The 14,728-nt window shown below is 41.0% G+C and overlaps 1 protein-coding gene across 3 annotated transcripts in view; it reads right to left on the bottom strand.

The window, feature by feature from the left end:
• nbeal2 (neurobeachin-like 2) overlaps positions 1-13,195 on the bottom strand; it is a 227,775-nt gene extending 214,580 nt beyond the window's left edge. For all 3 annotated transcript variants that reach the window (XM_072570079.1, XM_072570081.1, XM_072570082.1), the window contains exon 1: positions 13,026-13,195. In XM_072570079.1, the coding sequence (XP_072426180.1) occupies positions 13,026-13,076 (51 nt within the window). In that variant the 5' untranslated portion in view covers positions 13,077-13,195. The remainder of the gene's footprint in view (positions 1-13,025) is intronic.
• Between the last annotated feature and the right edge of the window lie 1,533 nt (positions 13,196-14,728).

Raw genomic sequence — 14,728 nt, 5'->3', positions numbered from 1 at the left:
TCATTTAATCTGCTCGAACAGACATCTCACCATTGTTAAACCCCAACAACAGAAGCAAAAGGTTCAGAGGAGTTGCAGTTATACAAACATATGAAACAGGAACACAGTAGACAAGGTGGACTATCAAGTCTGTTCCTCCATTCAATAAGATTATGGTTAATTTGTTTGTGTATAAAATTTCACATTCCCATCTATCCCCAAAAGCCTCCGATTCCTCTTCCTAACAAAATCAATCTGCCTCCATCTTGAAAATACTCAATAACTCCACCTCCACCAGCTTCTGAAGCAGAGTTCCAAAGTCTCACAACCCTCAGAAAAAAGAAATCTCTATTACTGTCCTGAAATGTCAACCTTTAATTTTAATACTGTGCCCCTTATTTCAGGACAGACCCAAGGCAAAACATCTTTCCACATCCACCTTGTCAAGACTATTCAGGACCTTGCACACTTCAATTAAGTCATCTCTTCTAGGCTGCAGTGGAAACATGCCCGGTTTGTCCAACCTATCCTCATAGCATAACCCACTTGCTCTAGTTTTTTTTCAAAAAAAAAATCACACAATACCAGGTTATAGTCCAGCAGGTTTATTTAGAAACACTAACTTTCGGAGCGCTGCTCCTTCATCAGGTGGTTATGGAATATATGGTAAGACACAACCACCTGATTAAGGAGCAAAGCTCCAAAAGTTAGTGCTTCCAAATAAACCTGTTGGACTGTAACCTGGTGCCATGTGATTTTTAATTTTGTCCAACAGTGCAACACCGGTTCCTCCACATCATGGCTACTTATTCTCGGTATCAATCCAGTAAACCTCCTCCAATGTATTTAAATCCTTGCTTAAATAAGACGACAATATTAGAGATGTCATCTCACCAGTACTCTGTATAACTGAAGCATAAATGCTTACTTTGTCTTCATGTAATATAGGATAGCATCCCATTAATCTTCTTGATTACTTGCTAGATCTGGAAATTAACTTATTGTGATTCATGCACCAGAGAAGCTAAATATTTCTGAATCTGCAATTCTGCAGTCATTCTCCAACTAAGTAAAACTCTGCATTTTTATCATTTCTTCTATGAGTAACATCACATTTTGCCACACCATGCTCCATGTGCCAACTTTTCACCCTGACTTGACATATCATATCTGTTAGGTAAAAAAAAAATGACTGCAGATGCTGGAAACCAGATTCTGGATTAGTGGTGCTGGAAGAGCACAGCAGTTCAGGCAGCATCCAAGTAGCTTCGAAATTGACGTTTCGGGCAAAAGCCCTTCATCAGGAATAAAGGCAGCCTGACGAAGGGCTTTTGCCCGAAACATCGATTTCGAAGCTACTTGGATGCTGCCTGAACTGCTGTGCTCTTCCAGCACCACTAATCCAGAATATCATATCTGTTTGTAATTTCCTTTTGTCTTCTTCACATGAAACTTACCAGCTATCCTGGGGTCATCTGTGAATTTAGTTATAATACCTTCACTCCCCTTCCTCTCCATGGTTTTATAGTTTCTACAATGGCTATCAACCAACAGCACTTACAAACTGACTCCCTCAGTTGTTACCTGGAATACACTTCCTCAAACCCAGCTACCTGTAAGGATTTCCTGCCGTTTACAACTTTCTCCATCTCAGTCACATCCTCACTTTCCACCCCAACAGTCTCTGCATTCAAAGGATCACTTTCTACCATTTCCAACACTTCCAGGGGGATTCCATCACCAAATACAGCCTTCTTTCCCCTCCAGCATCAGCATTCCACAGGACTATTACCTCCAGTCTATCTGTACGAAATGATCCCAAAATTCCACTTGCCTGCCATTTCAATAAACCACATATTAGCATTTCCATCCTGGGCAGTGTTCCAATGAAATACAATGTAAACTGGAGGAACACACCTGATTTCCTGCTAAGGCAATTTACAATCTGTGGGACTCAATACTCAGTTACACAACTTCATAGCATTTTACATCTGCCACGTCTCCTTTGTGACTTGTTGGCGTTGTTCTCAACAGAATGAACCTACTTTCTCCTTTTCACAGCTAACATTTACACCTAATTTACACATCCATCACTCCTTTACCACTATTTTCACTGCCTTTGTCTCTTACCCTAGGCATTTTAAATCTGTGTCACTTATTCCTCTCCTCCCTTTGCCTACAACATTAAAACAAAACAGGATTTTCCAGATGCTTTCAATTCCAAACAGTCATTGTGAACTTGAAACGTTAACCGTCTTACTCTCTCCACAGATGTTTCTAGACCAGCTGGCTTTCTCCAACATATTGTTTTTACTCCCACTTCTGGGTATTCTCACCTTCCTGCCTCATAGTCGCACCCCCCTGATCCTGACCATATCAGGAGACCCAATCCTTAGGAGATCTGATTGTCTCCTGCTAAAATGAATCCAGGTAACTTTCTGCCTCCCTGATTGGTCATTGCGTCTGTAAATCAGCTCATAAACTCTGAGCTGAAGGTGTATGAATTCAAACATTTACTGCAGACGTGATTATAACCATAGCTCAACAACACATTGTAACCAACATTCTTCAATTAACACATATAACATATTACAATATTTACTTCTCAAACTAATGAGGTTGCAAGTTAATAGTTAGTTAGAATTTGTATTGATAAAGTCTCTTATCACGCTTGACAGAAAAGTCCCCATGCATTTTACATTCACTTGAACTTCACTGAAGGACAATCACAGGTATTCTGCAAAAGAATGCTTTAAAAAGGTATCAAAGCATTTCTCAAGAGATAAAACATCCCAGCCAACTCATGGGAGTCCTTGGCTTCTGACTGACCTAAATAAGTTTTCACTATTTTGCAAGATACCCAAAGCTGAAAGACTTGGTTAGAAGTACACAGAAGTGAAGTCAAGGCAGAGAGTGTACACAGATATTCTAAAACTTCATCTGCCATGCCCCTCATGCATCAACTACACTGAACATGGCAGATTCTGTGGATCGCACACTTAATTTATCAACCGTTTCAAAAACCTGAGTGGAAGCAAGTCATTCCTGATCTCCAGGGACCACCTGAGAAGTAGAAGAAATGGTATGCAAATACAAATGTCCAATTAGCATACAAGGTTTTATACGTAACAATGGATAATGACATGCATTTCTGTTGTTATTGATCTTTCTGGAGGGAGGAAAGTTTATCTGCAATCTCAGCACTTCCATTTTAAGAATCATGGTAAGGAGTTATACAGAGGAAGGCTCTCCAGTATCTTTGTCATGTTGTGTCCATATAAACACAGTCAAATGGGCTGTAGTTTTAATGTTTCATTTGCAGAACCTCTACCAGGCCAGTATTCTTTCAATATTGCACCAGGAGTCCTAACTTAGACTTTATGTTCTATTTTTAGAACGTGAGACTTAAAACATACAACATCCTCTTTGAAAGAGGAGAATGCTATCAAATAAGTTGAACCTATGCAAATGAGGCTGCTAGTGAATCTTAATGAAGGGTTTCTATCCCAGATATTAAAACTTTGCTTTCTGCATTTGAACATTTCTCAAAGGAGATCCTCCAGCCACTGAAAATCACTATTTACATTTTTTCAGAGTTCTAAATTTAGAAAACAAAAACAATCTGTTTTCAAGTTATAAAGTGAGATCATAACCATTTTAGAGCTGCAGTCACATTTCAGCAGACATTTTGGCTGAAGACTATATTTTTCTTTTTCTCTTCATCTCTCTGAACATGCTGACTGTTCCCAAAATACAATTTCACAAACACTAGCTGCCCTCTGACACTTTGTATTTTCACATAGACTTTGAGTGGTGGCTGGCTAGTCACTACTGGTTGGGCATGAGTAGAGCTATGGATGGTATCTGTTCCACTGGGCTTGTGTCTGTACTAATTCTTTATCTGCAGCCATCTGTTCCAATCTCATTTCAAGTTCTGTTAGAGTCTCTGCCTCTATAATGAACTGTGTAAAAATTCCAAATGCTTATGATCCTCTTGAAGTTAAAAGAGTTTGTAATTTACCTTTTTCAGTATGCCAATGATAACCCTCAAGATCCATTCATTAACCATCAGAAACTATTACAATATTTACACTTATAGGCTTTCAAATTTATGAAAAACATGGTCAGGCATCACAGCAAATCATGGTTTTGCCCATACTCAATAATCAAACATACATCTATAAGCATCATCTACTGTTAACCAGGAGCTGATTTTCCGACTCCTCATACACCTGATAAGAAAAAGCGAAACTGAAGTCAATTTCAATGTTATTGCCAACCTGTCAACTAACCTCTAAAGTTTGAATCTTGGTTAATTTCCTGTTGGTCACGTTTTTATGTCAAATTTCCGATTGCAAGTTGCCATGGCAACGTTCCCCTTTCCATCTTCTGTCAGTGTAATTACAGGTTCTAGCCACTGGGCTGTTCTGTGGAGCAACTTCCTTAAAGTACTAACTCTGTTCCCATCTTGTGTATGCTTTTATTTGAAATAAAACTTAAATTTATCAACCAGAAACTGAAAAAGATAACAATCTTAACATGTACAAGGTTAAGGCAGACAGGCAGAGATAATAATGGAATCCCTGTAATAACTGAAGTGTGGAAGTGTTATTAGATTTCAAAGAAATAAACAAAAATTTTTTTTTAAAAACCGCTTTAAGATTTAAAAGTTGATGAAGACTATAGTTGAAGGAGACCACAATCTATCTTGTGCGATGCACATCAGATTTTCGTTTTTACCAAATTCCATATGCACTGGAACTGCTCAGACTAGATTTTAACCACGTCACAGCACCAGACAAGAAAGCAGTCCATTTTACATTTCTCTCAAGTTTTATTTCTGCTATGGCCAAACTTATACTATAGTCAAAAATTTAGACCTTGCTCTTCAAACCAGCTAGTTTTTTGTAGCACTTCTGAGACAGAGCATCTGCACTTCTATGGTTGGGTCACAGCTCATATCCTTCTTCCTCTCTCCACAGATGGCTTATCTTTCCCTCATTGCATTTTTACTCTGTGGCTCTTTCTTCCCAAAATGATTTAGAAGTCAGCTGTGGCTGAGTTTTAACACTCTTGGTTCACTGTGAAAAGTCTGTTGGTTCAAATTCTACAACAAAGAATTGAGCACAAAGCTTCAGGCTGTCAGCTCAGTATAGTACAGATAGAAATTCAGGAAATTGTGGGCTTTCAGGTGAGATGCTAAGCTGAGACCCAAAAAGGATTCCACAAGATGACCTGAAGATTACTGGAGTTCTTCTAGTGTCTTTATCTCTCACACAGCACCTCTGAAGCAGCTCATTTGGTTATGATGTTAGGGTGGTTTATAGGGCCATACACCATTTCTCATCCCTGGAATGATTCTTATTAATCTACTTTGTATTCTCTCCAATGCATTCACATTGTTCCCAAAGTATGGCACCCCGAACTGGGCTTAATCAACTGAAATTAGTGTCTTATACATGTTCAACTTAGCTTCTGCATTCTTATCCTCTATGTCCCTGTTAATAATGCTGAGGATACTGTACTATTTATGAACCTCTCAATGAATCTTTATGAATCTCTCAACCTGTGCTGTTAGCTTAAATGAATTATGCACATGTACACCTAAGTCATTCTGTTCTGATACCCCTTGAAAATTGAATTTTCTGTCTACATTGGGTAAGAAGAACAATCAAACCTAATCACCTCATATTTCAAATTGTTATGATGCAGGAAAATACAGTAAATTACTTAACTTAAAAATTCATTCTTGACTGTGAACTTTCTTGGGAAATGTTAAGGAAATGAAAGGCACTACTTAAATACACAAGTAATTTGTCTTTTCCTTTTGAAAGATATCCCCTTAAATGTATCTGCTTGACCTTTGTATAACCCTTCTCATTTCTTTCTGTTTTTATTTCCACTTCTATTTTTTGTTGAAACACTCAGGACTCATACTACCAGAACTGACTTGCATGTGTCACTGATTTCAACAGAGCACCAACATCAGCAGGCTGACGTTTTGTTTTCAAAGGCAATCTTATTTCAATGACAAGTTTCCATGTGTTTCATTTTCCCCTTAACCTGGCCACTTGTTTCCTCGGACCTGATCTTGCCAAGGTGTGGTGCTCTGAACGTTGACCAATCTCTAGTGCCTGTACTAAGTAGCTGCTTTTTTGTAAGTAGATCTGGAAAACAACAAATTTGGGTAGGTCATTCAATTTCAAATTAGTAACATAAAATCTCCAATCCCATATTCCACCATGGTTTATTCCAACAGTGATTACTTGACAAAAGATCAGGAATGACTATGGCATTAAACCAACAACCTAGAGATAGTGGGTTCAAATTCCATCAAACCACATTGGGAAACTGAATTTTTAAAAACATGTTAATGTGTGGGCTGGCAATGGAAGAAATCATAAAAGTTGTTGGATCATCTCGATCTAAATTGGTTCACTAAAACACTTCACAGAAAGCATCCTACCTGACCCATTTGCTCTACAAGATTCCAGCTTCAATATATATTGTTGACTCTTAATAGGCTTAGAAGTGACCGCACTGTCAGGTCAAAGTGAGAAAGGCAAAGCATGTGATTCCTACATCCAGTAAACCAACTTGTAAAAACCCTGACAGTTTCCTTCATCACAAATGGACATGGGCGTCCTTGTTCACGAGTCACTAAAAGCTCAGATACAGATGCAGCAAGCAATTAGGAAGGCAAATTGTATGTTGGCTTTCAATGCGAAGGGATTTAAGTACAGGAGTAAAGATGTCTTGCTGCAACTGTACAAAGTCTCGGCGAGACTGCTCCTAGAACATTGTGTATAATCTTATTTAAGGAAAGCCAGAGAAGGTGTGCAATGAAGGTTACTTAAATTGGAATGGTGGGATTGTTTTATGAAGAGGAATCTTCAACACTGGACCTGTATGCACTAGGGGTTTTTAAGAATAAGAGGCAATATTATTGTCAAAGAGGGAATGCAATAAAGCTTCACCATACTTTTTCCAGAGTTGGTGGGACTGTCTAATTTTGAGAGATTGAGGAAACTGGGCCTATATACTCTAAGATTTTGAAGAGTGAAAGGTGATCTCGTTGAAACTTACAAAAGGATAGATAGGCTAATGAAGGCAAGATATTTCCTCTGGCTGGGGAATCTAGAATGAGACGCAAAATTTAAAGTAAAAAAGGAATCCATTTAGGGCTGAGATGAGAAATGTTTTTGCTCAGAGTAGCAAATTTTTGAAATTTTCTGCTTCAAAGCTGTGGAAGTTCAGTCTTTGGGTATATCCAAGATATAAGATGATGATTTTTTTTTGATTATCAGTGGTGTTAAGATACATGGGAATAATATACAAAAGAGATCTTGAAATCGGTTTAAATGGCACTGCAGGCTCAATTCACTATTAGTGTTCCTGTATTTTTTCACTCAGCATAGTGAATCTTTGAACTCTCTATGCCAAAAGGCTACAGAAACACAATCAATGAGCATGTTCAATACAGAAATTGATAGCTTTCTGGATGCTAATGACATCAAAAGGGTATGGAGATAGTGTAGGATCATTGTGTTAAAGTAGATAATATATTCTAACACAACTGAATGGTGGAGCAGGCTCAACAGGATGAATGACAATAAAATCGTAAGATATAGGAATAGAATTAGGCCATTTGGCCTTCGAGTCTGTTCCAACATTTGATCACAATCCTCTGTTCCCATTTCTAATTTCTGAAACTCGGTTTCTTCAGCAAATCTGAACATCTCCCCCATACTTCAACCTCTACAATCCCACCCCCCCCCCCATTCTACTAGTACCCCTGCTGAGATCAGTTTATTTTCCAGGACACAAACTTACAATGCTGTGGTACTTACAGCTTAAAGATACTCTTATTTACTTAGAGTGTCAGAGTCAAAAATGTACATCACAGAAACTGACCCTTTGGTCCAACTCATCCATGCCAACCAGATATCCGAACCTAATCTAGTCCCATTTGCCAGCACCTGGCCCATATCCCACAAACCCTTCCTATTTATATATCCACCCAGATGACTTTTAAAATGCTGTAATTGTACCAGCCTCCACCACTTCCTCTAGCAGCTCATTCCATGCACACACCACCCTCTGCGTGAAGACGTTGCCCCTTAGGTCTCTTTTATATCTTTCCCCTCTCACCCTAAACTTATGCCCTCTAGTTCTGGACTCCCCCACTCTAGGGAAAAGACCTTGTCTATTTACCCTAGCCATGCCCCTCATGATTTTATAAACCTCTATAAAGGTCGCCCTCAGCCTTTGACACTCCAAAGAAAACAGCCCCAGCCTCTCCCTAAAGCTTAAACCTTCCAATCTTGACAACATCCTTGTAAATCTTTTCTGAACCCTTTCACATTTCACAACATCCTTCTGATAGTGCTAGAATCAGTGAGCTCAACTACTTGTACCACAGTGAAGCATGAAAGGGTCTCTCTTACACAGATTGGATATACAGCCTCTGGCACTGTTCGTATAGTGTTGCTAACAGGAAGTACATGCCCAGACTGGTCCATCTTGTTCAGAGTTCACACTGTTGCAACTTAAACTCCACTCAGTGATCTCCCACTAGCTCCTTGCAATACAAAATTCCAGCTTCTCTAGTGGCATTTCTTTGGTCTTTAGGATATAAAATTTATTCAGCTCATCCATGGTGGCTACATTTTCCAGTGAGGTGCTAATCATATTGAACTTCCTAGATTATGTTCAATTTAGTTAGTTGACCTTAACCAGTGTTCTCATTGGGAAATTACAATTGATGTCAGTACCAGTGGCCATGGATGATGAAAGAGAGTATGTCTCCATGAACATCAGATGGAGGCAAAATGAGCTGTGGCTCCTTCCACAGAAGAGTAGCCTGGTGATGTTCAACTGCTAGTGTCACGTATGAAAAAAAATGGGTAAATAACAAGGAGTTAACTGGAAGACATGGGGTGCCTTTCAGTGAGAATATATGAAAGTTAGATTAGATTAGATTACTTACAATGTGGAAACAGGCCCTTTGGCCCAACAAGTCCACACCGTCCCGCCAGAGCGCAACCCACACAGACCCATTCCCCTAATTTATACCTTCACCTAACACTACAGGCAATTTAGCATGGCCAATTCACCTAACCTGCACATGTTTGGACTGTAGAGAGGGGTACTAGAGTTTCAAGTTCTAAAAACAATTTACTGAGCTATTGCATAAATCTATATTTAAACCTGAAGCTTACACCATAGATAATTAACAGATGTAATAAATATATAATGTTCCTGAATTATAACCTAGACTAGTAGAAAGTGAGGGCTGCAGATGCTGGAGATCAGAGCTGAAAAATGTGTGTTGCTGGAAAAGCGCAACAGGTCAGGCAGCATCCAAGGAGCAGGAGAATCGACGTTTCGGGCATAAGCCCTTCTTCAGGAATGAGGAGGGTGTGCCAAGCAGGCTAAGATAAAAGCTAGGGAGGAGGGAATTGGGGAAGGGGCGTTGGAAATGCAATAGGTGGAAGGAGGTTAAGGTGAGAGTGAGGGGCAAAGAGGTCGGGAAGAAGATTGCAGGTCAAGAAGGTGGTACTGAGTCCGAGGGTTGGGACTGAGATAAGGTGGGGGGGAGGGGAAATGAGGAAACTGGAGAAATCTGCATTCACCCCTTGTGGTTGGAGGGTTCCTTGGCGCCTTGGCACCGCCTTCTTGACCTGCAATCTTCTTCCCGACCTCTCCGTCCCAACCCCCTCTCCGGCCTATCAGCCTCACCTTAACCTCCTTCCACCTATTGCATTCCCAATGCCCCTCCCAAGTCCCTCCTCCCTACCTTTTATCTTAGCCTGCTTGGCACACCGTCCTCATTCCTGAAGAAGGGCTTATGCCCGAAACGTCGATTCTCCTGCTCCTTGGATGCTGCCTGACCTGCTGCACTTCTCCAGCAACACATTTTTCAGCTTATAACCTAGACTCCCTATTCTTCAGATGCCAACCTGTAAAGATCCAAAAGAAGTGTTCTTACTTGAACTGCAGTAAAGCAAGCAATGTCTCAGTTTAAAGTAACTCTCTCACTAATAGCTGCTAGGGCTACACACAAGCAGCCCACATTGATTAATGCACTGAATGCAATTCTCTTGCACTTTAAAAGGAAATGCATACATAACTGAAGCAGGATCTGACAAAATTATGAAGCTAGACCAGAAGGTATCAACTTATCAGATAAAGCATAAAACCAAGGTCTTGTCTGCCCTCTTCAATGCATGTAAAACTGCATGTGGCAATTTCACAGATGATTCAGGAAGGTCAGCTGTTCTGACCAATATTCACTCCCTAAATCAATAGATGAAATGTTCTTAACTTGGATATCCTGCTGTGTACAGCCAATTCAGTATTTCCTACATTAAAACAGTGTGTTTCAAATTTATTTCACAGGTTGCATATGGAGGTTCTGAAAGATGTTATTTCAATACATTCTTCTTATTGCAACACTATCTAGTTTGCAGTTCCCATTTAAGGTATGAGAATCCTTGTTTGCTTTAAGTCACATGAGTTTGCAAAGCACAACACTTGTAAGCACATGCTTCACTTGGCTTCCTTTTAGAGCTGCTCTACTCACTGTTTACCATTTACTTAATTTTCATAGCAGCTGAGTGAAAACAAATCTAGAAAGCTTCAATTTAAGTATTTCACCAATGCATTCCCTTTAAATACACCCTAACCACAGTAGTACAAACTAGGCTTATGTCTGTGTAGTTCCTCGCTCTGCAATACCCTATGGTCACCGATTTTAAGCACATAATTTTATTATTACTGGAGGGGGTGGGAGACACCAAATGGAGTTTATTTAGCATTTCCTGACATCAAGAGTTGGTTTTGGTGTGCTTCTCATGGCAATGACACTAACCAACGTTGAAGTAGAGCAAGGGGAAGCAGAGCTTAAGGGGTTATGCAGTAAGGGAGTAGTTGAGCTGCTCGAAATTGGGAAGGCAGGCAGTAGGAACAAGAAATGCAAATATACAAGCAGAGAACTAGTGCTGTCAGGCAGCTACAGTTACAGATCCAGGTGCTACTGAAACGTCACAAAAGTATTCATTACTTGCATAGATTACTATTTCATCTTCCCACATCCAACAGCAATCCTTATTATTGTGTTAATGGACCTCCAACGAGAGGCATTACTATGATGAGAACTCTACCAGCTCTCCAGTCCCACCCCAAAAATTTTGAAATGAACATCTCAAATTTATTTTGGGTTGGACTATTACATCTCCTGTTCTGCACTTAAATGCAAACCTCAAAAGTGAAAACAACCGTACATTTTACAATATATTTGGTTATTTCCAAAAGCAGTTGAATTTGTCCTGAACTCCTTTGAGGAAGCACAGCCAATGCATCTTCATTTGTGTGTATAATTTATCTCTAGAAATCATAGAATACTGTCACAGCTGCCTGTACACCTAGTTTTGTTTTTCTGCAAATCTGGTCACTGAGCTGAATTATCGAATAAGTAATTGTTGAAGTCTTTTGATTCCAGAAACTAGAAGACCATCTGTGACCACCTCCCACAAATAAATTTTGCAAGTTCAGACACATTTAAGCTGCAGGTGATGCCTTTCACTAGCTGATAATATCAACTATCTGTTACATCAGTGAAGACTGCAGAATAATCACTAGGGTGAAGCACCAAGGGTCCTTTCAGGACAAAAATCAGAAATCGCTAGAGAAACTGAGCAGGTCTGGCAGCATCTGTGGGAAGAAAGCAGAGTCAACATTGACAATGACAACAAGCTCGTGCCTCCAAGAGGGCAGTGATATGGAGAAGAGCATTGAGGTCACAATGGGATTTCTGGGCGGACCTTCACTGTATCACACACTCAACCAAAGCTCACGAGGGAGATGTAGAGCTGTGAGCAAGCTAAAAAGCATCGAAACGCAGTAAATCGCTAGAATTTTCAAGTTTGAAGTGTGATTTCCGTCAAGAGGTTAGGTTTTGCAAGTTGAACTCCACGCAGACACATACAGCCAGCGCTCGAGTTGAAGGAGTGGCTCCATCGGCGGACCCAAAGTTACCGTACCCCAGTTCCTGGAGCAAAAGCCGATCCAGACCAGGCAAACTCTTCTTTGGGGACTGCCAATTCTAATACAATGCACACTATATATGCACGTACAAACCGTAATGTATGTAAACCAATAAATAAATAAATGACCAACTCAACGAAATAAACGCACCCTCAGAAAATGATGATCAATCAAAAGTACAGCTCATTGTCCAAGTACGACAGATGCAATTTGGAAGTAGCTGTCTGATTTGCGAAAAGATCACCGTGTTATTGCAATGGAACCAATTCTAACAATGAAGGTGAACAATCCCAAATACAGTTACGCTTTGTAAAACGGTTGGTATCAACAATACATTGGACAATTGCAACTGGGCATCTCGCTCAGACACAAACAGAAGTATCAAGAACTTTTTTTTCTTGTTTGAAATCTAACTACCATAACACGAATAAATCCGTTCAGCACTTGCAGTGAACATCGGTCAGCATTACATGCCCTACCTCTTTCTCGATTTAAATGAATATTCCAAACAATTCAAGGAACGGTTTTTTAACCCAGAGAAGTGAACTAAACTGTCCACAAATAAATTGCATCGTGCGTATGAGACACTTCAATTGTTGGCCGCAACAAGTCCTGGATTGCTTTTACAAACGTGATCATTCAACATCACCATCAAACATTGGCTGGCTTATACATAAACATTTCTCAAATCAGCATAAACAAAGGCAAAGACAGCCACCTTCAACTATCCTGCAAGTTATATTTCCTCAAATGAGAAATGACGATAACACTGTGATATGAAGTAAACGTGGAATTGAAAGATTATTCTCAAAGGCAACACATAACAAACAAAATAAATTAAATTGCAAAAGAAAAATCTACTGTCACGGTGCAGTGACAGCAGATTTGTACTTTTGCTTTCCTTTGCAAGCGAAGCTAGAAACTTTGAGACAGACGCCGGGGGTGAACGCATGTGAGACTGGCGTCCCTGGCCCTGCGTTTCCAGGTGTGGGACTCACCTTGGCGAAGTACAACATCCAGAGCTCGTACAGCCGCTCCTTCGAAGCCATTCCTCGACCAACAGGAGCTGCGCTTTCTTCTTTTTTTAAAAAACAATTAATAATTTACTATTTTCTCTTTATCCTCTCTCACACGCGCAGCTTTTTCTTGCAACTCTTCATCCCCACTTTCCACCTCTCCCCACCGATGTTGCAAACAAAAAAAAATGTAAAATTAGTCCCTCGTTGCAAAAAAAAACCAGAATTGTTGCACAGAATCTCGCATCAGTGAAGATTCTCTTTCCTCACGTATTTATCCCGAAAGCTGGGCTTTCCTCGCTTTATATTTAACATTAAATCCTTTGGTTAAGTTGTAAGTTACTCCGAGTAAATGTCTTTTCTCACTCTCCCTTCTGTTTTCAAACAATAGGCGCTTCCGCCATCTCGGTTCCGGGGTTTCTTCTTTTTCTCTTTTATGTTGTTGCTCCTGTTGTGTGTGTGGTTTTTTTTGGCTGAATCTGTTTGCGCTTCTCCTTCTGAGCGCGCGCGCGCACGCGAGGGAATGCCGCCCCCTTTTTTTGACCGGGAGCGCGCCTCTACTCAGATCACCTTTCCTCACCCCACCCCCCCGAAAAAAATAATTCTCCAAGTGTGTGTGTGCGCGCGCGCGCGCAGAGAGCGAAGACAACTGCCCAGGTTCAGCTCCGCCGCGGAAGGGGCCGCTCGCGCGCGCTTCTGCCGCTGGCCGCCGGGTCAGGTGCGAGGGAGCGCGCGGTCAGGTGACAGAAGCCGCGCGCCGCCAACCGAGAGGGAGCGCGCCACCAGGTGGAAGGTCACACGCGGCTAGGTGAGTGAGAGCACGCGGCCAGATGGAAGGGCGTGCGCGCGACCGTGGTGGAGGTGTGGGAGCGCGCACGGCCAGGTGAAAGGGGGTGCGCGCCCCCCCCTTTGAGCTGGCCGCTTCCTCTTCCCCCTGTTTGTTTCCACCTGATAATTACCTTATTTTAGTTCTGTGAACAGTCATTTTCTTTTATCCGCAGCATCTTGAGACATGATGAGCTACTTTACAAATATTACCATTATGATAAGATTAGATTAGATTCCCTACAGTGTGGAAACAGGCCCTTCGGCCCAACAAGTCCACACCAACCCTCCGAAGAGCAACCCACCTCCCTCTGACTGATGCACCTAACACTACGGGCAATTTAGCATGGCCAATTCACCTGACCTGCACATCTTTGGACTATGGGAGGAAACCGGAGCACCTGGAGGAAACCCACGCAGACACGTTACCCGAGGCTGGAATTGATCCTGGGACCCTGGTGCTGTGAGCCCAAATCTGCTCATAAGATTCCAAATGCAGTCTGACTAGAGCCTTATACAAATTTAGCACTACATCCCCGCTCTTGAAATCTAGCCCTCTCGAAATGAATGCTAATATTGGTAACATCTTCTTAACAGCCAACTGTTGAACCAACGTGTTAACTTTAAAGAATCCTGAACTTGGACTCCTACATGCCTTTGTGCTTCAGATTTCCAAAGCCTTTCCCCATTTAGAAATAGTCTATGTCTTTTTTTTACTAAAGTGTATAACTTCACACTTTCCCACATTGTGTTCCATCTGCCACTTCTTTGCCCACTCTCTTATCCTGTTCAAGACCTTCTGCCGCCTTGAGCCTCCTCAACATTGTCTATGTCCCCACCTATCTTTGTGCCAGCTGCAA

This window comes from Chiloscyllium punctatum, chromosome 5 (assembly GCF_047496795.1).
Source record: "Chiloscyllium punctatum isolate Juve2018m chromosome 5, sChiPun1.3, whole genome shotgun sequence".
NCBI lineage: Eukaryota > Metazoa > Chordata > Chondrichthyes > Orectolobiformes > Hemiscylliidae > Chiloscyllium > Chiloscyllium punctatum.
Note: the sequence above shows the minus strand (reverse complement) of the source record. Positions and strands in the feature narration are given on the sequence as shown.